The sequence below is a fragment of the Anolis carolinensis genome, chromosome 2, assembly GCF_035594765.1.
Source record: "Anolis carolinensis isolate JA03-04 chromosome 2, rAnoCar3.1.pri, whole genome shotgun sequence".
NCBI classification, from domain to species: Eukaryota; Metazoa; Chordata; class Lepidosauria; order Squamata; family Dactyloidae; genus Anolis; species Anolis carolinensis.
The window spans coordinates 170732819-170758521 of record NC_085842.1 but is presented as its reverse complement, the minus strand read 5'-3'; the positions used below and the strand labels follow the sequence as shown (position 1 = coordinate 170758521).

Below are 25703 nucleotides of genomic sequence, written 5' to 3'. Positions count from 1 at the left end.
CTTCTGAGGTGATGCAATTGGTTTGCCTTAGAGTTGCTGTTAAGTCTAGGCACATAACAAACATACAATTGATACAAAACAAAGGGCACTACAGCAGAATAAGATTTTTTGGTGTAAGTGATTGACTGATGCAAGTATTTCTGAAATGCTCATTGTAACAGTTTTTCTTGAACCTCAGTAATAAAACAGTCAATAGAACACATTATTTGGAATTGTTTTAATTAACTGTTATTTTCAATTTGTTCAAAGATTTAACTTGTTTTTAACAGAAATAAAAAAGGGAGCAGAGAGAATACAAGTAAGTATTCTTTAGCATCTGGAATAAGAAAGATTTACCAAAGCGCATTAAACAAAAAAGCCCATATGGGAATTGCTTGGGAGCTTGATCTTGACAACCAGAAAGTTTGATTAAGGACAACATTCTTCAAATAAACATTTCGTTTTAATGAATACAGTGAATAAATGAATGGAGCCTCTGCATTTTAAAATTGAGAATCAAAATTACTACCAATGTGTTCATTTTTGTTATTAGGTTATTACCATACATTGCCAACTAAGCCAGGGATAGGCATCCAGTTGCCCTTACGAATTCTTCCAGACAATTCTCACAATCCCTGACCACTGACCATGCTGGCTAGTGCTTATGGCAACTGAGTCCAACCAGCTGGAGGGCATATATGACAAGAAGATGAAACTGTATGTGCCATATCAAGCTGTTTGGCAAAACGCTTTAGGATACATCCCTATTGTGAAAGAGGATGTGGCAAAGACCAGTAATGTTTGCTACACATCACAAATTAAGATAGCATTTTAGTCAGGGAACAGATTGAAGAGCTGCTTCTTCATTAAGGCCCCTTACACACTGCCATATAATCCAGATTATCAAATCAGATAATCCACATTATCTGCTTTGAACAGGATTATATGAGTCTACACTTCCAGATAATCCACTTCAAATCAGATAATCTGGATTTTATATGGCAGTGTAGAAAAGGCCTTAATGAAGAAACAACTCTTCAATCTATTCCCTTAAAAAATCACACACTTTACCCATAGCATCTCTCTACACATTTTTAGTACACAGATAATCACTTCATTATCAGTGATAGAGTATCTTGCTCTCTGCTGTGTCAAAAAGGATTACAAGTATCAGACCTAACAAAGGAATAGGTCAGAGACTGCAGAAAATAACTGGTGGTACATGTCAAAGTATTCCATCTCACTTTGGGTGTCTTTCAACATTCCCAAGTTGTGTGAATAACACCAACATGGAGGAATGTTTAAGAAATCTCAAATGCATAGACTGATCCCAATAGCTCAATTCATCAGCTGATTTCCAGGAGATGGGAGCCAATGGTATCAGAAAGGACTACATAAAGGATGTTATTCTCTTCAACGTTCTTTACCAACACAGCTTAAACTTCAGGGAGGGTTTCAGTATATTTTCCTATCTGTAAGTAACATATCAAGATCACTGGTCTACAAGTATTACAGATGTTGTTTGAAAGCCTTTTGTACAGAGAACAATTTGTCAAAAAATGTTGTCACCAAAAATGGGTGAAAAGATCTGGTAGCAGAGACAACAAAACCTGACTAAACGTACAATCGCTGATCTTGTTTAAAGGCACAAGACAGGATTCTGCACTCCAAATGGGACAAAGGAATGTGGGCAGTGTGTTGCATTACAATAGCTTGGTGATTCAATTGTTTAAACAAGTCCAACAGTATACTGACCGCTCCATCACACCAAAGTCTGTACCCTGAAGTCTCAAAGGGATTTAATAGTTTCTGTCAACTAAGAATTTATCCTACTTTTTTTGGTAAAAGACCTGTCCAACTCAATAGCTTTTTTTTTAAGGGAAGCTGCTGACTTGTTTGGAGAAACAAGCAAACTCAAAATACGAAAATAAAAATTGTGAATTACCACAACTATTTAAAGTAACAACTGAGAACGGATCCCATCCCTCTGAATCCACAGTAGGGATGTATCCTAAAGTGTTTTGCCAAACAGCTTGACGTAGCACATACAGTTTCATCTTCTTCTTGTCATGTATTGCTTTTGAACATGGCCTGTTTACTTCAACTAAGCCTTTACTGGAGGAATTGCTGATATATAATGCTTATTAACAAAACAGTATATTAAGTAAAACAATTATTATATTGCTAATTATTACATTAGGATTAAGAACTCAAATTTTTTGAGGTTGTTTTGTTTTCCAAACCCAGAGACACTCTGCTGGCATCTTAGTATTTCTATGAGATGAGATAAAGATCACTGAATAGCTACTGAAAAGGGGTGTTTCTGTCAAGGTCTTCAGTTGCCAGCACCTGCAATTAAATTTAAAACAAGCAATTAAGAGACCTCAAAATAGAAACTACAATCATCCATGTGCAAAAAGTGTCAGGTCGAACAGTTTTCTTTGTCCACTAATGTAGAGGACATTATCTTGAGACATCAACAACAACGTTTTACAGTTAGCCTGCTCCCAGAAACACGAATGAAGGATAAAAATTGTTCTTCTGAAAATAAAATAAAAAAACCTAGTTCTGTAAACAGATTCAAATCTGACATTGTCACTGATATATTTCAAAGGCCAACATAGTGAATATACAGTATTTGGTTTAAATTATCAAAATCCAACCCTGTAACACAGGCCTACTGTCACACAACACAGTGTCCTTTAAAAGACTAAAACACTTCCAATGTGTGAAAAGGCATATGATCTGTATGCTTAATTAAAAATACACAAGGTGTTTCAGAGAAAGTCATGTTTAACAGAAGGTAATTAACTCTGTACATCTGCTACTTATGGTTAATTTTTAGCTGTTCCCCATCACTGAAGCATCCAATGCTCTAAACCCTATTGTATCATCATGTTAAGCAACAGGCCGGCAAATTAATTAGCAGCTCACCAAGACTTGTAATAGCATACTTGTTCATGTTTGCTCATGGCCAAAACAAAAAGTCTTTGAAAAGCATTCGTCCTTAACAGTTTCTTATTATTACTATTATCTTTATTTATATTTCGTTTTTCTCCCTGCAGGGGCTCAAGGTGGCTAAGAATACCACACAAACTAATGACAATTGAAAACAAAGCAAATATAAAAATTAAAACACAATTACGGTAAATATTAGTAAATTAGTAAATATTATCTAAAGTTAAAATACAGTTAAAATATAATAAATACAAATTAAAACTCTCAATCTCTGCAGAATCTCACCCAAGACCCCCCCCCCCCCCAAAAGTGTGCCGCTCATTCTCCCCCAAATGCCTGATGGAAAAGAAATGTCTTTAGCAGCTTGCAGAAGGCAAGCAGAAACGAGGCCATCCTGCTCTCTCTTGGGAGGGAGTTCCAGAGTCTGAGAGCAGCCACTGAAAAGGCCTTTCCCTTGTTCCCACTGAATACGCTTAAGGAGGTGGTGGGACAGTGAGAAGGCCTTCCCCAGATTGAGAGTAGATATCTGACAGGTTCGTAGAGAGAGATACAGTCCTTCAAATAACTTGGAACTAAGCCGTAGGTTCTTTATATCTCTGAACTAAGACAGTGAATTACAAATCAGAATCATCTCATGTGATGTATTTTCGGATGATGCATGCAGATCCCAGTAAGGTGGCCTTTTGCAGTTGACAAATTGTAATTTTGTCAATGTTTATTGTTTTCAAATGTCGGCTGAGATCTTTTGGCATGGCACTCAGTGTGCCAATTATCACTGGGACCACCTGTACTGGTTTATGCCAGAGCCTTTGAACCCTAAAGATGATGATGATGATTATTATTATAAGAATGTAGGTTTGGCCCTATAAGATCTATTGGAGTGCCACGTAAGTATAGCCCTTCAAGTTCTACTGGCGTACCAAGTGTTTTATAAACCAACTTAGGTCCCGCTCTGGAAGAAAAATGACATATTAACCACAATGAGCTGCCAAAGCCCATATAGTTTGCCACTTCAGTACAGTATAGTACAATAAAATCCAGGTAGACATGAACAGCAGTGAAATTAACAAGACAGTCCATCTTACTGGCCCAGAAACACAACCATTATGAAACATTCAATTATTTTATCTGAGACATTAATTATTTATTCTGAGAAAGCTATCCAAGACAATCCAAATGGTCGTATTAACAAAGCTAGAATTTAGTATCATAGTATTCAAGAAGTTCAGAGCTAATGAATTTTCCATTCTGATTTTTTTTTTCTTTTCCTCAAAGTCCTCAATTAATTCTAAGAGAGTAAAGCAATGATGGACAATTTATAGAAAGCCACAATTCTCAATAAGCTGAGGGATTTTTGGGTGCAGATCCAGAGTCAAGGCTTTTCAGATTTTCTATCACCTTATATGACAAAGTCTCTGAATCTTCACATGAGGATGACTCTTTTCTGAAAACATTTGTCAACCTCATTCCTGGAAAATGACACTAGCAGAGTAGACTAAGGTTTTATATAGAGTTCTCCAGCACTTTGTAATTCCAAACAGAAGTACCAATGCATCTTTTACTTTTCTAAAGAATAAAGATCAAAGATGACACATTCAAACTCTGCAGGTGATAACAGTTAGATAGTACAATTAGCTGGACTTATAAAATAACCAAAAAATGTCTGGGTTGATGTTCTGAAATACTGCACTTTTATAGGTCATTTTAAAATGCAAAAGTGCTCTAATTATTTTCAATAATACAGGAGCACTTTTTAAAATGGCACTGCGATTTAACCCATTTGCTTAGGTTATCTCTCCTTTGATTGCTTTATATGGATCAGATTAATGTATTTCACTCCATTTCAACTGTTTTGGCACCATACAGCTAGATTGTACAAGCACATCAGCAACATCGGGAGTCCCTGGTGGTGCAATGGGTTAAACCGTTGTACCGGGAGGATTGCTGACTGAAAGGTCAGGGTTCGAATCTGGGGAGTGGGGTGAGCTCCCATCTGTCAGCTCTACCTCCTCATGCGGGGACATGAGAGAAGCCTCCCACAGGATGATAAAACATCAAAACATCCGGGTGTGCCCTGGGCAACCTCCTTGCAGACAGCCAATTATCTCACACCAGAAGCGATTTGCAGTTTCTCAAGTCGCTCCTGACAAGAAAAAAAGCAACACCAGTTAAACCAAATCTTGTAGTGTTAAAGCTGGTGATAAATACATAGAGAGGAGGTTCTGAAGGATCTTGAGAATAAATAAAAAGGACTTCCACATTCTCTGTTTCCAGCATGGAGAAATAAGGCAGCAAGCAATTGAGCTGGGGGATAAACAAATAGATGCTTGGTTCCTCCCTTCCTTCTCCACCGACCTGAATGATGCTGCCTTTTTGGAGACTAAACATCAGTTTTTTGTGTGCTATATGCACACACCATCACACACCACTACTTAGGGAACCTTCCGTCTGGTGGGGTTAAACACTCCACACAGATCTGTCTTCTAGAAGATAACACTGTCAAAATAGGCCTCCTCCTTGCCTCAAAAGAATCAACAGGAGTTTCTGAGTTGGCTAACCAGTAGGTGGCAGTCAGAGTCTTATATTTGGTCTACTCTGCATACTTTAACTGCTGGCAGAGATTTAGTTTTATTTATTTTTATTTATCATGTGTTGTTAGGCAGTGTATGTATCAAATCCATATACATCCTATGACAAGAAGAAACAGAAACAAAAAAACACAGGAATGAGAAGATCTTTGCTATCCTTGTAGGGTTTGCTAATAACTTTTGTATAGGTAAGGAGATTTTATCACCTCCCAGCAAGAAGAAAAGAATGGCGCATTTAGCATTTCTCTCTACCTTCATCGCAGTAGACAAGAATAATTCCATGCAAACACAATTCCATGCAAAATTGTTACAGCACGTGAAATCTGAGGAAGAGGAGAGTCTGCAAACTCAAGTTAATGCAGTTATTCACCATCAAGTTTTTGCTGAATTTCACAGGCATTAATAATGAAATGAAATGCCAGATACTACTCATGTCTGCAGATAAGTCTTCCTATGAATTACAATGCTGCTGCTAAGAAGGCCGCAGAGAGAAACAGTGTTCACTATTGCCAAGTAAAAGAAGAGCAAGACAAAACTTGTATTATTATTTATAGTCTCTATTGGCAGGACAATACACGAAGATTCATGGGCTCCAGATCCGCATTTCCACTGACTGTAGTTTGTCACACCCTTTAATGACTATGGTGTGAATGCAGCTACACTAAATTGTTCACATTGCTTTCATTTAATAACATGGGCTATGATCTTCTGCTTTTTTTGTATCCATGCGGAGCCCTGGAACCACAGGCATAGCAGACCCACTGTGTAGAGGAGAGGTGGTAGCAAACAAAATTGAGTAAGGTCAGAAATCTTGAGTCCAAGGATGTTTATTGAGGTTTTCATTTCGAATTTGCACTGGCTATGAAATGGAGGTTAAACCCTGGTGGTGCAGCGGATTTAATGCCCCCGGTGGCACAATGTGTTAAACCGCTGAGCTGCTGAACTTGCTGACCGAAAGGTCAGCGGTTTGAATCCAGGGAACTCCTGCTGTTAGCCCCAGCTTCTGCCAACCTGGCAATTCAAAAACATGCAAATATGACTAGATCAATAGGTACTGCTCTGGTGGGAAGGTAACGGCACTCCATGCAGTCATGCCAGACACATGACATTAGAGGTATCTACGGACAATGCCGGCTCTTCGGCTTAGAAATGGAGATTAGCACCACCCCCCAGAGTCAGAAACGAAAATCTTTACCTTTACCTTATGAAATGGAAAGAGAAGCAGACTAGAGGTTTAAGGAGGATTGCCCTGCAGGCCAAGTGATTTAAATGTCTGCAGTGGTCAAACTCTAGCTGAATGTGAAATCTGTAATAACAATCAGCTGAAGATAAAGTTGCAAATGTCATGGAGTGTGAAAGCTTGGCAAATGCAGCTGCCAAGTAACTGGGGCGGGGCGGGGGGGGGTGACCTTTCATCCTTTTTTTTTTTTTAAACAATTTTATTGGTGTTTTCTACATACAATATAGTAAAACCCAAATGCCCCACCGAAGAATATAGTGGTGAAGGGAAGGAATAGGGGTTTGGAAAAGTGACAAAGTAATAACTAGACAGAAACAAAGCAAACCCAGAGAATACCCAACCCCCACCCCCACTTAAAATAAGATTGACTTCCATCTTAACACAGTGTCATATCCATTATTTAAATTCGAGCTATGTTTGGTTTTTTCCAACCAATTCTATCTAGTGTCTCCGATTTAAAGATTCATTTTTGTTTGCATATTTCAGTATTTAATCTGTCTTATCTTCTATAACATTTCAGATAATCACGTTATATTTTTCTTCCTTCAAGTAATTTTTGACCAATTCTCAGTTTGTCTGTTTCATCGGTCTACCATTAGTATTTTGTAACCAATAAGTTAATTTGTCCATATTCATAATCTCCCAGACTTTGTTTATCCATCCTCTTATCTCCGGGATTTCTTTGTCTTTCCAAAATTTGGCCAGATTCATTCTAGCTGCAGTTGTTAGGTAATTAAATAAGACTTCCTTATTTCTATCTTTATCTATGTCTAACATCCCCAGGAGGAAGTGTTTTGGATTCAGATCAATTCTAATTTGCAACATCTTTTGAATTCTCCAATGTATCTCTTTCCAATAGGCTTTCACTTTTTTGCATGTCCACTAGCAGTGGAAAAACGTCCCCACTTCTACTCCACATTTCCAACATTTATTTGTGGCTCTTTTGTTAAATTTTGCAATTTTTTGTGGTGTCCAATACCATCTGTAAAATATTTTAATCCAGTTTTCTTTCAAATCCGTTGCATACGTGTATTTGAGTCTTATATTCCAACATTTTTCCCATTCTGCCAATTGTATTGGTTTTCCCAAATTTTTTGCGCACTTTAACATACACTCCTTGATCAATTCCGTTTCTGTTTCCCATTCTAATAGTTTTTTATAAAGTTTTGATATCGTCTTTTTTTCTAATTTCATAATCATTTCCCAATATCCTTCCTTGTCCTCGAATCCTAGTTTCTTGTCTTTGTTATAATATTCTTTTAGCTGGATGTATTGAAACCAGCCTATATTTGTGAATTGTTTACTCAAATCTTCCTGACTCTTTATTTGATAATTGTTGTTCGTCCTTATTAGAATATCTTTATATCTTGGCCAGTTATCTCTTCCTAATTCTTTTCTTTGGCAGGCTTCGAGTGGTGAGATCCATAATGGTGTTTTTAGGTGAAATCTCCTTTTGTATTTATCCCAGATTTTCATTAGCCAAGATCGAATAAAGTGATTCCCAATTTTTTTTCTATTTTTTTTTTGTCATACCAAAGGTATGCGTGCCACCCTGATCTCAAATCTGCCCCTTCTAATATTAAAATTTTTGTTTTTTTGAGTGTGGCCCAGTCTTTAATCCATGTTAATCCGCATGCGTCATGATAGAGCTGGAGGTTAGGTAAACCTAATCCCCCTCTTTTTTTCTCATCTATCAAGTGTGTTCTTTTAATTCTGGGTTTCTTCCCCATCCAAATGAATTTACTCAGGTCCTTATTCCAATTTTTAAATCTTTGGATACTTCTTATGATTGGGATATTTTGGAAAAGGAAAATCATTTTTGGGAGTATGGACATTTTTATTGCTGATATTCTCCCTAGCAGTGAGAGTTTGAGATGTTTCCATTTTTCTAGATCTCTTCTAATTTCTTTCCATTTGGTGTCATAATTATTTTCCAGAAGTTGAGAATTTTTAGCCGTTAAAGTTATGCCTAAGTATTTAATCTTTTTTCTAATTTGGATTCCCGTTTTTTCTGTTAACTTTTTTTGTCTAGAGTTCGTCATATTTTTAGTTAGTATCATAGTTTTATCCAAATTTATTTTTAGTCCTGAGATTTCTTCAAATTCTTTAAATTTTGCTAGCCATAGTTTTATTGTTTTTATTGGGTCCTCTATTATACAGATCAAATCATCGGCGAATGCCCTGATTTTATAATTGCATTTCCTGATATTAGTACCTTTTAGTTGGCGGTCATTTCTGATTGTGTTTAATAAAATTTCTATTGAGAAAATAAATAGGAGAGGGGATAGGGGGCAGCCCTGTCTGGTTCCTTTCTGAATTTTGAAATTTTTAGATTCGAATGAGTTTATTTTTATTTTAGCTTCTTGTTTATCGTAAATTTGATTAATCGCATTAGTAAATTTGTATTCCATGTCCAATTCTTTTATCAATAGTTTGAAAAGATCCCAATTCAAATTATCAAATGCTTTTTCCATATCAATTGTTAGTAAAGCCAATTCTTCCTTTTTTGTACATTCATAGTGCTCAATTATATTTATGATCTCCCTCACATTATCCCTCATTTGTCTTTGGGGCAAGAACCCCGTTTGCTCCTCTCCTATCCATTCCGTCAAAAATGTCTTAATTCTCTCTGCGAGTATATTTGCGAATATTTTATAGTCCGAATTTAGCAGGGAAATGGGTCTGTAATTTTTCACGTTTTTTGGGTCTTGTCCTTCTTTTGGAATTACCATAATCGTTGCGTAGCACCAAGAGTTTGGTATTTCTTTATTATCTAAAACGTCATTCATAATTTTCTTTAGAAGTGGAATCATTTTTTCCATGAAGGTCTTATAATAAAGTCCGTTTAATCCATCCGGGCCGGGGGCTTTATTGCTCTCCATATTGTTTATCGCTTTTAGGATTTCCTTCTCCGATATTTCTTTGTTTAATAGTTCTCTTTGTTTCTCCGATATTTTAGCTATTTTTTGCTTACTGAGAAATTCCCCTATTTTATCTTTTCTGATGTGGTCTTTCGAGTATAATTTACTATAGAATTTATTAAATTGGGTCGCTATCTCCTGCTCTGTTGTGAATCTATTCCCATATGAGTTTATTTCCCTGTTTTTTCTTTTTAATTTTCCAGGCCAACCATTTTCCCGGTTTGTTGGCATTTTGAAAATGTTTTTGTTTAAGAAATTTCAATTTTTTGGCTGTTTCTTCTAAATCTATGGAGATCATTTGTTTTTTCAATAATTCCAGATCTTGTTTTATTTTCCTATTTGTTGGTTCCTGTTTTAATTTTTTCTCGTTTATACTAATTTCTTCAAATATCTTGGTCCTTATCTCCCTTTTTATTTTATTTTTCAGGACATTTTGTTGGATAAAATGTCCCCGCATGTATGCTTTACTCGCATCCCAAATCACTTGTGTGGGGACATCTATTGTATTGTTTATTTCGAAATATTCTTTGAGAATTTTTTTGTTTTTAGTAATATCTTCTTCTGTTCTAATAAGATTTTCATTTAGTCTCCAATTAAATTTCCTCTGGGTCCTATTGATTGTAAATTCTATTGGGCAATGATCCGAGATGTATCAGGGGGCAATTTTTATTTTTTCTACTTTGGGGATCAATGGGGGGGGGTCATCTAGACCATATCAATTCTCGTCCAAGTACAGTGTCTGTTAGAAAAATAAGTGTAGTCTCTCTCTTTGTCATGATGGGATCTCCATGCATCATTTAAGTCCCACTCTTGAAGTGCCTTTATGAAGTTAGCTGGTAATTTACCTGTTAATTTGTTCTTTTTTTTATTGTCGAATTTCCTTTTTTATCTATTTCTGAATCAATTATTCCGTTGAAGTCTCCCAGGATTATTAATTCATCAAATTCTTGCTCATCTATTTTCTTTTTTAAGTTTTCTAGGAAGGTTGTTTTTGTACCATTCGGCGCATATATGTTGCAAATTAGGATTGTCTGATTACCTAGCCTGATTTTCGCATCCACCAATCTACCGTCCTCATCTTTAAAGGCTGGCACAGGGTTCAATTTCTCATTTATATATAGGACTACCCCCCCTTTTTTTCCTTAGCTGAGGAGAAGAATTCTATACCTAAACTTTTTTGAGTTAATAATGCGTCGTGTCTCTGGCAGATGTGAGTTTCTTGGAGGGCGATTAAATCAAATCTCGACTTCCTTAGGTGGTTGAATAGTCTATTTCTTTTATTGGGTGAATTTATTCCATTAATATTGTTTGAGTGACATTTTATTTCCATAATTTGTTTCTAATCTTCTTTTCCTTCTTGTTCTTCTAGATCGATTAAATTTGGTGGTTGTGTCTCGTGTTTAGTAGAATACTTTTCTGGTGAGATGGCTCTGGCTCTTTTCTTTTCTCGTTCTTCTTCCAAAGGACTGATGTTCGGATTAGGTTTTGTTTTTTCTTTCATTAGCATTTTATAGAATTCCTTGGCTTTATCTTCCGTTGTTATCCAGTGTTGTTCTTGTTTGTAGGTGGCCATAATGCCTTCTTTCCGTTCCCACCTGAATCTAATTTGACGTTTCTTGAGTTCTTCCGTGAGAAAGAGGTATTTCTTCCGTTTTTGCATCGTACTCGACGCGTGTTCCTTGAGAATTGTTACTTTTATTCCTTTAAAACGGATAGTGGTTTTTTTGCTCATCCTCAACACTTCTTCTCTTGTCTTTCTTCTCTCGAACTGAACCACCACATCTCTTGCCACTTTGTTTCTTTTTGAGAAGTTCGTGGTTACTCTAAATGCTCTCTCTAAACTATCTTCCATTTCTTCGTCCTGTATTTGTAACAGGTCTGCTAGGATTTGTGTTACAATTTGTTTTATATTTTCTTTTGGTTCTTCTACTATATTTCTTATTCTTATTTGGCACTCCAGTTCTTTTCTTTCTAATTTTTCCTGTCTTTCTTCCAGTTTGGCACTCTTTAATTCCAATTTTTCTAATTTAGATTTGAAATTTTCCTGTGTCGTTTCTAATTTTTTATTGTCCTCTTTTATCTCTTTAATATCTTCCTGCAGACCCTTCATTTCTTTTTTCACTTCTATAAATTCTTCGGTAAGTTCTTTCTTCATCGTTAACATCTGATCCTGAAATATTTTTTGGTTATCCACAATTCTCTGAAGTTCTCTCATCACGTCTTTCAGATTCACTTCCTCTGGAATTGATCCTCTCCTTGAGATGGATTTCTTGTCTTCCATCTTTGCCTTTGGGGTGGCCATCTTCTTATGGTGTAATATCAGCTTTGCTTTTCCTAAGTCAAAAGACTCTATTTACAATGTAATGACAATATTTACAATATTTACAATGTAAAGACTCTGTTTACAATGGTAAACAGTTAACAATAGAGAAAGAACTATCCGGGAAAGACACTGAATCCCTTTACCCAAGTGTCGCAATTGATCTAATGGGGGGGGGGGGGTAAACTATATACAGTTGGTGGATTTTATGATAAGGTTGAAAGGGGCTATGTATTTATTTATTTGTAAAGAAAAGGGTTCCTTTCCCCACCCCTTTACTCTCTCTTTCCCTCCTCTCTTCTTCCCCCCCTTGACCCTTCTTATATTCTGTTGTTCCTTCCCAATGTTTTATCTGTCTATAAAAGTTCTTACTATTCCCTCCTTATTCTCTCTTATTCCTCTTATTCTTATGTTCAGTCCCACATCCAATCGGCTTCTTGTGCTTCTTGTCTACATCCGTCTCCTTTTCCTCTATCACCACTTTGTCTGCTTCTCATCCTCGCTTCTCACCTCGCTTCCTCTCTTTCTTCTCTGTCACCGTCTGTCCCTCCGTCAGCTCCGTCTGCTTCTCGTCCTCGCCTCACGCTATACGCCTCCCTCCCGGGTCGTCCTTCCTCGCTCTCTTCGCCCGTTCGTCTACTTCTCGTCCTTGACGTGCACTCTTTCCGCCTTTCACGCCTTTCACGCCTCTTGACACGTCGCCCCGCTCTCGCCCCGCTCAGTACCTTTCCTTTTGTTTCGCGTCTCTCTCTTCAGAGCCTCCCTCCTAATCTCAGTCTTCAGTCCTCCACAGACTCTATGATATAACTACTGCGGGGCTCAGGGTATTCTCTTGCTTTCTTGCTTCCTCTTTTCGTTGTTTCTTCCGCTATTCCCTTTCCGGCTCTCTCTCTTTCATCCGGGGTCCAGGCTCTCCGTGACGTCAACGCTCTGATAGACTAAACAAACCGGCCTCAAGGTCGATCCTCCGCTTCTCCACCTCCCACCTGGCAATCCTCCAAGTAGGTTTAATCTTTCAATATTTCAGAACCTCCCATATAATAAATGGATCCGACCTTATTCATCCGTTTCTTCCTACTTTGGTCCACGTTTCCTTGTATAAGTTTAGCTAGTTTGACTGTGGTTCTCCCTCCCGTCCTTTTTTTTTTTTTTTGAACACTCCTCTTATTAGTTGTGGAGATTCTTTTAGGGGGGGGGAATGGAGTACCTTACTCTTTATGTCGATCTTCGTTCTTTTTCTTCCCTTCCTTCCCTCTCTTCTGGTTTGCTGTATCAGGCACCAGAACCGTGGACACTGTGTGTCGATCCTTTCTTGTTGATATTTCTTATGAGATATTTCCCAGGTTTGGGGAAGTGCGGCCGGCGACCGTTATCGGGCTTCTTTCGACCCGTCTGTTCTCTTCCGACCGGCTACCACCGCCCCTTGCCGAACCTCTCGGGCGCTCCCCTTGAGGGAGAGCGTCCTCTGGGTCTCTTGGCAGAGGATGTGGTGGTTAGCTGCCTCCAGAACTCGATCCGCCCAGAGTTGGGGGTGTACTCAACCCCTATTTCGGTCAAAGAAGAGTCTAGTGCCCGAGAGCTCTCAGGGCACTCGACCGGTCGCCATGATGCCGCACCCGGAAGTCGTGACCTTTCATCCTTGATTGCCAAGAGTAAAGACACTTTGCAGAAGGAGGGCTAAGAATGACAAGAAGTTTGGCTGGCCTAGATAGCAAGGTTTACAGGTGGATTCCCACAGTGGACTACTAAAGCAGGAGCTCTAATATGTGTCATGGAAACACATAGGTGAAGTCCTTCAACTGTACAGGCAAAATAAACATGACTTGCTGATAGGCTTAATATTCAGGGCAAAGATGAAACATAGATATCCAAGACAAAATGAAGGCTCTATGCCTGACCAGCAAGTGGGTGTTGTTGTCTTCTTTTGAAGAGCTGTGACCGAATTCTGTTGAGCCACGGCTGACATTCAGTACATCCATAAAACAGGTCTCCAAGTTGTTTAGTATTGGGGTCATGTTTAAAAGTGAATCATGAATAAGAAAGAATAAGATGACTCAGAAACCTATTTCATTATTATCATATGGTACATTTTGAAATGAAGGCTGATGAACCTTCATTTATCCTTAAACATTATTACTAGGAAGCAAAGAATCTAGGAGGAGACCTCAAAACTTTTTATAGTTAAGGATCCAGACCAAAAACTAAATACTAAGTTAACAATTCCAAAGGAGTTTCAGAAGTTATCACTTTAAGTGATATGGAAGAATAAGAACACTGGTCTTATATATCACTCAAAGTAGGTCTCTTCAGGCCCTTCATGTGCTTTGGACTTAAATTCCCAGATTCCCTGACCATTGAACAAGTTGGTTAGGGCTTCTGGGAGTTGGAGGCCCAAACACCTGAAGGGCAACAGGTTGGAGAGGTCTGACTTAAAGTGATAACTACTAAAACTCCTTTGGAAGTTGTCAGTATCCTATGCCTACGATCTGCCAAAGTGAAAATTACGTATGTTGCATTTTGACTGCTGAACATTGACAATGTTATACCTTCTGTTTTAGATGTAACAATGAGTAACTAATCAATTGTACTATATATAGCACATACTGTTTTGTCTGATAGGAATTAGAGAAGACAACTGCATACTGTGATTAGTGAAAAAATGGCACTGCTTATCACTATCACTAGATGCCTGAGAGGAAAAGGCAAAGTGTGGCTTGAAAACATGAACTACTGTGAACCCCTGTAAATGACAATTATATGTGGTCTTACATATTATTCCACAAGAGGTTACCAATGAAAGATCAGCCATATAATCAGCAATTAGGTAAACAGAGAAGGTTCCCACAGGCTTTTGGCTCATTATCAGTGACTTATTATCTGATGTAAATACTGTCAATAAAAATAGATCAATAACAGATCTGGGGAATTTTAGCTAGAGCCAATATATTTATTGCACAGGAGTGTTAGTAAACCTCATGGTGTGAAGCACATCATATATTAAAGGAAAGATAATCCAAGGTCACTTACTGTTCTTCCATGGTAATACATTAGGCAAGGATTTAGGAGCTCGCAGACATGATGCTAGGTGGTTCTTGTATCCCACCACTGTACTTGATTCAGATCTGGAGAGCAGAGAAGGAGGGAAGGAAAGAAAGAAGTTGTGTACTTGTCACCTTTATTACACCTAAGTATTTCTAAAGAGAGGGGTTTAGGAATATTGACTTGCATCTAATTGGGAAATTATAATATTATAACCCGACTTATGATTATAAAATTGAACTTCACTCTTGTACATTGTTCATATTCTTGGGAAGGGTTACTTATGTTGTGACTGCGCCTTCGGGGATTATGGTTGATGGGGATGGAATTCGAAGAGGAAGAAAAAACCCTCGTGATGAGGGTTCACTGGAGGAGTTGCGCAGGAAGCGACTTAGAGAGCTATATGGGGGATCTTCTGAGGAAGATTCAGATGGGGAGATGGATGCTGAGGAACAGGTGGTGGCTGGGGAAGCGGGCACTGAATGGGCACAGCCACCGGAGATGTCTGGGGATTTGGGGTCTATGGATACTTCTGAACCTGGGGTTTCTGCAGGAGCTGATCCCAATTGGGATGCTTGGAGAAGGGAGGATGGTTCTTTAAGTGTTCATGGGGCTAAGTGTGGGCAGGATGATTGGGACTCCGACGAATTGCTAGGTACTCCAGATCCACGAGCTCTAGCTGTGTGGAGCTCAGACTCTGAGTAGATTTGGGACACCTGGTGTTTGGGTGCGAGTGTTTGGTCACCCAGGAGGAAGGGGAATAAAATGGGAATGTTTGGCCACTGCACTTTGCGTGTGGCAAGGTGTTGCTGAGGCGCCATTGGGATCTCTGTGTTTCCATGAAGACTGGACTTGGACTATGATTTGAATCTGCTGTTATCACCTAGCTTGGCTCTCGCTGTGTCTTATCGTGGACCTGTTTTGGATGACTGCACCCTCTTCAGACCTTGGATCGGAATTTGACCTTGCTACTGCCTTCGCCCTGTGATTGATGACTACTATCGGCTTTTGACTCCTGGCTTGCTCTTTGGACACTGCTGTTATCTCCTGACCTGACCTTGGAATCCCGGACGACGTCTTTTCACCATCCTTTTGGAGCCTTCGGCTTTATCCACATTGTGGAAGCAGTCTACTGCATTCTTAGTTTGTTTGTTTGTTTCCTGACCAATTTGGTGTTTTCTTTTGGGAACTGTTCCTTTGAAAACTACAGAGCCGGCTGGCAGGGCTTGGACTCAGAAAGTGCAGTTTGCACTAAGTTTGTTTAGCTTTGTTTTTACCTGCTTGTGTTGCTGAATTATATTTTTGTTTGAACTGCTCTTGAAGCACTGATAGTGAAGTGTTTCAAGGTTTTTTCTGTGTTAACATTACCTTTTGGCTTATCTGCTGAATAAACTCTATTTTTGTTCGCTAATTGGCGTCTGACTCTTGACAACTTAGCTACACCACTGACGACTGAGACCACTACACCCTATACATCATTGATGTTAACATTCCAGTAAAGTGGAGCTGCTCTAAACACTACACACTATAAGGAATAATCCTTACAGAGATCTCTTGTAAGTGGGCTGCTTTATTCACAAGCTATTGGTGGGAACTAAGCCCAAGAGGCTGTTGTTTGTCCAAGATCACCCATTGCACTTTCAACCTAAATCTTACAAGGATAGCTCACATGCAGTTATTACACTGTTAACACCTTTCAAATACATCAATAATAGTCTTGTGCATTTGTATAGGATTACTATCCATTTGTTTGTTTCATTCGTATGACCTCGTTTGTAAACAGTGCCTTTTCAAATGAGTTTTTTGGTCCCACAACTGAAAAAAAAGAGTATTTTCATCCCATTGGCAGCAATAGGCGGGCGATCCTATACAAATGCTCCCCCTTCCCCATAGTTTTAGGGCTGCTGATGTTTCCCTCTTCAACTGGGAAACCTACCTTGCGCCACTGCTGCTGAGGTCTCTTCATCAGAGATCCTTGGTAAGGAGCTGGCAGCTTGCCAATTGCTGCACTCTTCCAAGGAGAGTGCGTGTGTGGCATGTAGGCCCAAAGCGTGCGGGCCTGCCAGAGCCTGCAGCTGAACCAAGTAAGGAACGCTCCTTACTCAGCGCTCAGCTGCAGCCTGGTAGAATTATGCCAGGCCTGCAGGGCCTTTACGGCTGCTGAGCAAAGCCACTAGCAAACGCGATAGAGGGCAAGCCCGGCAACCAGCAAGCCACCAACCCTGCGGCAAGGATCTCAGATGAAGAGACCTCAGTGCAATCCCTTTTCTCTCCTCTACAACTATGATGCTGAAAAACAGGCTTGGAACGGTATCCGCTCCCGCCTGCTTTCGTATCAAATTTATTTTCGTTCCAGGAGGGGCCTTCTCATTCCTTGTTATCTGAATCGTTGGAATGGAAACATGAATTAAACGGATACTACAGATACCAGGCCCATGACTAATCAATAGTATTAACAAAACAAAGGGCTGGAGTAAAGCTGGCCGCCTAAGCATTATACTTTACAACAGTAAAGTGACCTGCTAATTATTCTTGAAACATGATCAAAGCAGAGACTTCATTAAACAGAATACTGATAAGTCACTTACTGCTTTTTCACAAATAATAGTGAAAGCACTCCATTTAGAAACCTGAGATAGTGATAATGACAAGACATCACACCTCATTTCATAGCTTTAAAATACAATTATACTTCAAGGTGGCCAGATTATTTTCAAGTCTGTGCAGCACAGACTATAGATTCCCAGTTGTTAAAAGAAGTAATTATTGCTGGGTCATGATGGAATAAACTTAATACCCAAAGCATTTTTTCTTTAAAATAAGAGGCCTGTCCGCAAGACAAGGAGTTGTTTGTCAATGAAGACTTCACACTTTTCACTCCCAATGATGGGAAGAAGAATAATGTCCTAGATCACTTCACAACTAAGTTCTCAAATAAAAGATAACACTATGTAACACGATTTTTGTTCCTGGGTTATAAATGTCATTTCTTAATTGATTCTATCATCAAAACATGGAAAAAGTTTATTAAACTGCAAAAACTATTTTTGAGGGACATCCTGCAGAGCATTTTGCTACAGTTTTTCAATGAATATCTCACATCGAGTCTTAACCAATTTAACAGTTTGTGGCAGCTACAAAACTGAAGTTTCTGAAGTATAACAACTACTTTCAAAGTAAGTACCATGCACTTTAACAGGAATAACATTTTGAAATCAGGAACAGATTTTTTTTTTAAAAAAAATTCTTACATAGTGTATCCATTTCCGTAAAGTTCACTGCTAGCTCACGGAGCCTATGAAAGCTGGCTGCATGCAGCACTTGCATTTGTCCAAACTGCTCCCCACCAATTGCCAGAATCTTGTCCTTTGCAATGAAATCAAACACAGTTCCCTACTACTAGCCTAGAAATGGAACTTTAGCAGGAGAAAATGTTTGCACATAAATCCACTGTGGAAAAGCAGTATGATTAGGAAGGACTGATGAGTTTTATCTGTCAACTAAGAATCACTCCACAAATATGTCAATTATGAAACAGCTATAGGAAAAACATGGCATTATGTATCGAGTAATATTCAAAGGTGACATTATCCCATGAAAATATTGCTTTCATGAGTCTTATGTGATAAAGTTGCAAAATCGGGAGGAAGGTGACGGCTCATCATGCCCACTAGAGGGCAATGAAACACTTGTTATAATATAAACAGGCATATGAATGGATGCTCCAGACCAGGGGCCTCAAACTTTTTAAGCAGAGGGCCAGTCCACAATCCTTCAGACTGTGGAGGGGCCGAATTATCACTTTTAAAAAATACGAACAAATTCCTTTGCACACTGCATATGTCTTATTTGTAGTGCAAAAAAAAAAAGAAAAAGAACAACAACAACAACAACAAAAGAACAATACAATCTTTAAAAACAAAAACAATTTTAACCAACATAAACCTATCAGGATTTCAATGGGAAGTGTGGGCCTTCTTCTGGCCAATGAGATAGGCAAGTTAATTAGGATTGTTGTTATTGTGTGCCTTCAAGTCATTTCAGACTTTGGGCAAGCCTAAGTCTAAAACTGAGGGTGGGGGCCAGGTAAATAACCTTGGAGGGCTGCATCCGGTCCCCGGGCCTTAGTTTGGGGACCCCTGCTCCAGACTATTTAAATGTTTAGTGAACATCTTAACAGGGTAGAAATGCGTAGGAAGAGCTTTTGGAAAAATATGCATGCACACTTGCTGCTCAATTATGCTATTATTTAGGGAGCCTGGATGAGCCTGGTTGTCTTACATACTGTCTGGCTGCTTCACATTTGTGGTGTTTTTATTCAGGGACCTTCCTCACCCTTCAGCCTCAAAAGAGACTACCTGGTGACTGAGTCATGTGATCGAAATCAGAACTATTTTATTAAGGGCTAGCAGAACTGACACAGGTAATTGGATGTTATGTGGAGTGCCAATGGACCCATGTCAACAAAGGGTCACACACAGGTATTTGGTGGACTGGCAGGCGTCTGATTCTACTAGGAAAAAAGGATCTGTGGGGACGATTTTGCATGCATGTGGTGAAGAAGAAGCAATATGTTGACAGTCCATGGACACACTTGTGGTAAATGAAAAGGTCCTGGAATGCTGTCTATATGTTAATCTCTCCATCTGTATAATAACTTGCTACATGAAGTAACCCAATACAAAGTTTTGAAAGTAAGACACTACTCATTTGCAATGAAGATTCATACTAAGTCGTATCCAGGAGCCTCTACAATGCTTTAACCTACTAAAAGTCTGGTTTCTCCCCCAGTTCTTTCAGCAGCCCAACACAGATAAGAGAGGGGAAGGAAATGAAACAAGAAAAAGGAACAATACAGACAAAAAACAGAGGCAATTGTAGTTTAACATCACTTCAACTACCATGGCTCAATGTTATGGAATCGTGGGAGTTGTAGTTTGATGAGGCATCAACACTCTCTGGCAAAAAGGGCTAAAGATCTTATAGAACTACAACTTCTATGATTCCCTAGAACTGGCCCACAGTTCTACAAATACCTGTCAAAGACATGTCAAGCTGCATTCATTGTACAATGTAGATACAACCGAAGATGCTGATCAGAACAGTGCTCAGCCACCAGCCTTACACAGGATGAAATGCATGTCTCAAATCCCTATAGTCTAAAATGGAACTTTACTGGAAGTAAACTATGTCTCTCTCTCACAACACATAGAGGAGCATTCAGGAATGCAATTTACACAAGCACAACATTTAATTACAGGCCCCAATTATTCTATGAGAAGACTACCTGCTGTAATAATCACCTGCTAATAACAACCTGAGCAGAGGCATAAATTATACTGAAGTATCCAGTGAAGATAGTTGGCTTAACCTAGTTGGCTACTAGGCAAATTAGTAGGAATCACTGCTACTGCTCTAATAGTGAAAGATATCGCATTTTACCTTATGCAGCCCTGACATCCTGGTCTATAAGGCAGGATATAAATATAAATATCTTAATAAAGCAAGACTGAAAGAATCATGATCTACAAATATATAAGGCTTTCAGCACTGAGACTCTGTTCCCTAAGGAACCAGTTAAAGTACAGACCTTTTGTAAGATCACTTCTGCCATTTGCAGCATCAACTAATGTATAGCAATGCTATTTGTAAGGCTTAGTGAAGGCTGCAAACCCCTTTTAAACAAATCAGACAGTCAATGTTCTCTGATAGTTTCACCTTTGGGTCACTGTAATTCAGAAAAAAGGCAGACAAGTGAAAACTGGAGTTAAGATCAAATGACCAATTCCCTAATTTCATAGAGGGTTAATTTCATAGAATTTCATAGAGGATTAACAGGCCAAGTTACTGAAGTGACTGCAAGCCTTACAAAATGTGAAGTGAAATCCTTAGGTTTTGGCAACTGCATTAATTCATATTGGATAGGCATACAGGCTTCAATCAACTATTGAAGCTGACGGCAGTGACCTCCCCCACCCTCATAACTAGGGAGCAAAGAGACAAAGAGATTAAGAGCCCTTTTCCTGGAAATATTAAAATACCGTACATACAGTACATCCAGCTCAGCTCATGACCTCTTGGAGAGGTTTGGGAGAAACAACAACAAAAATGGGAGAGATAAGTTACTGTGAATGGTGAAGGACAAGAAGTTTATCTTTTGTCTAAAGATAAGATATAGCCAACAGTAAGGAATGCTAGGTGATTTAGTCTCACAACATCTGCAGGACTCTACAATTCCACTCTACAGTAGAGATTCTTTGGACAACATCCAAGGTATTTCAGTAACAACTGCCACTGGAGCATAAAGCATAGAACTTATAGAATAAAAGAAGCAGAATATCAAAAGTAGAGCAAAACTGGGATCAGAAAAACCACAGCCATGTGTTTTAATACTTTATGAAAACTGTAAGAGAATTGTGGGCAACGTTTTTCCCTTCCTCCTCTTGATTGATGTTCCTTTTTCACTAGGTTCTGAATCTCTACAAATACCTGTATTATATTAAGTTTGTGTCACCCAACTATGGGAGGATAATGACTTATCAAAACATGTGTCAAGTGGTTGCTATATTAAATTTGGGTTCTCTCTTGCCTTTTGGAAAACTATCTTGAGAAACAACATAGTGTACTAATTTGGGTCCTGGATGATAATGCTGGAAAACAAGGGTTGAAATCTCCATGCAGCAATGAAACTCACTGGGTGACTGAGCAAATCTCTCTCAGCCCCAGAGAAAGGAAATGGAAAAACCCTCCAGATGAAACCTTACTATAAAAATGCAATGCCTTGAAGGCACACAATAACTAGGATGAGCTCCCTCTATCAGCTCCAGCTCCATGCGGGGACATGAGAGAAACCTCCCACAAGGATGGTAAAAACATCAAAACATCCAGGCGTCCCCTGGGCAACGTCCTTGCAGACGACCAATTCTCTCACTCCAGAAGCGCCTCAAGTTGCTCCTGACACGAAAAAAACAACTAGGATAAGATCCGGGCAGAATGTGACCGTAATTGTCCCAAACGTACACTAGAAGGTGCTCGTGGCTTGACATTTTTCTGGCAGATTTAAGGGTTGCCACAGTTCAAGTACCATTTAAATTGATGTGTGGAATACCTCGCTCCTTGGAATAATGTTAAAGCCTGATTTTTAAAATAGCCGAGAAATTTCAAGGCCCAAAGGCCATGCAGAACAGCATGGTTTGGAGCCAGACTTTGGCAGCAAGTTCCAAAGATGCTAAAAGCAATGTTATTTATCTATACAGCCCATCCCCTTGTTTGCAACTTCATGGTCACCTTGCAGTTGGATTTAACTATAGAGTTGTGATGAAAGACCTAGAATTTTCTAGAGAAGACATTTCTAGGCACTTAAAATCCTCTGAAATGATCTTTCTGGAAGTTGATGACAATGTCACAGTGGAGGACTCTGAGAGTCCTAGAGAGAAGTCCTTGCAAGTAAAAAAACTGAGGATTTTTCCCATAGTTTTTCTACCTTCATGGTAGTTCTACACCCCTGACCCCGGTGAATGTGGAGGGCTGATTGTACACACCAATCCAACCTCAAGGGATGTTGAATTTGCAGGATTTCAATTGTTGCTTAATAACTGATGTTTTTAATTGTTCAGATTTTAGTTGTATTTCTTTATTAAGAGGACTGGAATGTAATCTGGCTCACAATCTTGAGTATGTTCTGGAATCTCTAAATTTAGACTTCACTTACTTCTCCAAAATGGAGAACCGAGCAGAATAAAATATGGTCTACAGAACAGAGGTTATGGAGGCTCATTCATTACCAAATAGATGTATTAACTGAGATGCTGATTATCCCTATCTTAGGTAGTGACTGGCAATGCAACCTACCTGTTTACAGAACGGCTGGTGCCCCAAATGAAGGCAGTGGCGGGTGAGTCCTCCAGATCTGCCAAGATAAACAAAAAAAAGTTCTTGCTGCAGAAGAAGAGCCATCTAATGTAAAGCTGTATTTTGTTTAGAACACACCATATATGCTTTAGTATAAGCTGAGTTTTTCAGCCTTTTTTAAGGGTCCTGGCCAATTTATACAGTGTTCCCTCACTTATCACGGGGGTTACATTCCAGGACCACCACCTGCGATAAGTGAAAATCCACAAAGTAGGGGCACTATTTTTATTTTAATATCTAAACATTATTTTAATAGTTAAGTGGCCTTTCTCCCCTTTGCAAGCCTCAGGGAGAGTGAAGCCTTTCCTATCAGCCCCTTCCTTCATGCCTACCATGTTGCTCTGGCTACCTCTGCTCCTGCAGCCAAGGAAGAAGAAACTGCTTTGCCAGTAAGTGAGCGAGAAAAGGTGGGTGAGAGAGTGACAGAGGGAGGGAGGGCAGCAGCAAAGGAGCCTGGAAGAGGTGGCCAGGCTCCTTTTTTGCTGCAGCTCCAGCTGGGCTAAGCCGGGAAACGTGGAGGACTCGGAAGAGGGACTTGGAAGTCCCGCTCCCTCTTCCGAGTCCTCCATGTTTCCCGGTATGGCCCGGCTGGAGCTGCAACAGAAAAAAGGAGCCTGGCCACCTCTTCCAGGCTCCTCTGCTGCTGCCTGCCCTTGCTCTCTCAACCACCCTCGCTTGCTCACCAGGTGGAGCGGTGTCTTCTTCCCTGGCTGCAGGAGCAGAGGCAGCCAGAGCAACATGGCAGGCACGAAGCAAGGGGCCCGCCAGCGCTGGTAGGAAAGGCTTTACTCTCCCCGGGGATTGCAAGGGGGAGAAAGGCCACTTATGTAGCTATTAAAAGCAGCAATGAGGCGGGCAAATAAATAAATAAATAAATATTTCCGCGAAACAGCAAGCCCACGATAAGCGAACCGCAAAGTAGCAGGGGGAACACTGTTCAGGTCGGCTTATACTCGAGTATATAGGTAATCAGAGTTGGACAGTCTTATCTTATTAAAGTCTTATTATTATCTTAAATTGCAGTTTTATGTAAATATTCAAAAACATTTAACCTACTGATGCCTCAATGCAATTTTATTGGTATCTATTTTTATTTTATTTTAAATAAATTTTTATTACATTGCTATTCATTTTGTTATAAAGAAAAGAAAATCTTTACAATTCATATAATTAAATCTTTTCCTTCCCCTAGTGTTCTACCTGTTGTGCTCCCCATCACCGGAGGTATCTATTTTTATTTTTGAAATTTACCAATAGCTGCTGCATTTCACACCCTCAGCTTATACTCGAGTCAGTAAGTTTTCCCAGTTTTTGTGGTAAAATTAGGTGCCTCGACTTATATTTGGGTCGGCTTATACTCGAGTATATACGGTAATCTAGATTCAGCTGCTAGACAAAACACTGCAAATTTGGGAATGTGCTAATGTATATTCTTGAGCTACAAAATGCTTCAGTTAGATAACAGAGTTTCAGGAAGAAAAAAGGTTTGTTCTAACAATTATTCCACTGAAGTATATGCTATATACATCTCTCCTCACCTTTGTCCCAATCTTCTTCACATGGAGGAGATTGCCATGAATGTATGACATTAACTTCTCTTCTATAGTTTTTCTGCTCATTTGCTGCAATGAAACAGATTTTTTGTCAGTAAGAGTATTTTCAAAAATGTTTGGTTAGGCAACAAACCTTCATTTTCTAGAATGACTCATTACTTTTTGCTTAGAGATAAAAAATAGAATGGATTTCAAAACATTGTGCTGCCTGGGTGTTGTTTTTCCCCCCCAATAAGCTGGCAAGGTCAGCATTTTGCATTTATCTGGAACAGCTGCAGTTGAATATTTCTTCAACTAGTCTAGAGTACTTTAAGGGAACCTTCTGAAACAGACACGATGCATCTGAAACATCAGACGAATAAAATGGTCATCATATCTACCAAAGACAAGTTTAACTCCCTTGTGCAAGAAATATGACCCTCTAAAATCATAATTCTTAAATTCATAAATGCTCTACAAAGTAATAATAAAAATAATTTCGGATTTAAAATGCCTTCTTGAATTAGCACTTGCCCTGAGTTCCAGCTGCAAGATACTGTTCAAATACTACTCTCTGGACTAAAGGAGCTCAATCCAACAAGAGTAGTGACTCCTAGCATTGCCTTATGTTTGAGAGTAGGAATTGGCTCATTTACAAAAAGTATCCAGATTGTATTTAATCTCTCATACTCTTGCCTATTGTAGCACAAGAGATCTGAAGCACCCAGTCAATGCATGGATTAAAAGAAAGTATTCTAAAATGGTAATACGATAAATAAAGTACAGTTGGTCCACCATACATGCAGATTTCACTTTTGTGGTTTTGACTCTTCACAGATTAATATGTTCTCTTTAGGAATCTCAGGTCCTCCAGCACAATTGCAGAACGTCTGCTGAAAACTGACCACAGAGCCATGTTGAAGGATTCTAGAGATTCCTTACCTGGGCAGTTATAGGTCCTCCAGCACAATTATATGCTGAACTTCATGAGGTTAAAAACGGACATATTTTGATATGCAGTTTTCCCACATTCATTGAGGTCTTGTACTGCTAACTCCAGTGAATGTGGAAGGCTGATTCTAATATGACAGAATACTAAAGTCTAAGAAGCAAGCAAAACAATGCTCTCTCCTTGCAAATACTTCTTCAGCTGAAACTCCTTATCAGCAATCACCTTTAGGTATGGAGCTAATGTTCAATTTCCTCAACTGGAGT

The 25703-nt window shown here is 39.1% G+C and overlaps 1 protein-coding gene across 1 annotated transcript in view; it reads right to left on the bottom strand.

The window, feature by feature from the left end:
• Positions 1 to 202: 202 nt before the first annotated feature.
• LOC100555484 (gametocyte-specific factor 1) overlaps positions 203 to 25703 on the bottom strand; it is a 38098-nt gene continuing 12597 nt past the window's right edge. The window contains exons 6-9 of the mRNA XM_003224466.3: positions 24495 to 24578; positions 22897 to 22954; positions 15034 to 15128; positions 203 to 2328 (exon numbers count right to left, since the gene is read on the bottom strand). Coding sequence (XP_003224514.1) covers positions 2315 to 2328; positions 15034 to 15128; positions 22897 to 22954; positions 24495 to 24578 — 251 coding nt within the window. The 3' untranslated portion in view covers positions 203 to 2314. The remainder of the gene's footprint in view (positions 2329 to 15033; positions 15129 to 22896; positions 22955 to 24494; positions 24579 to 25703) is intronic.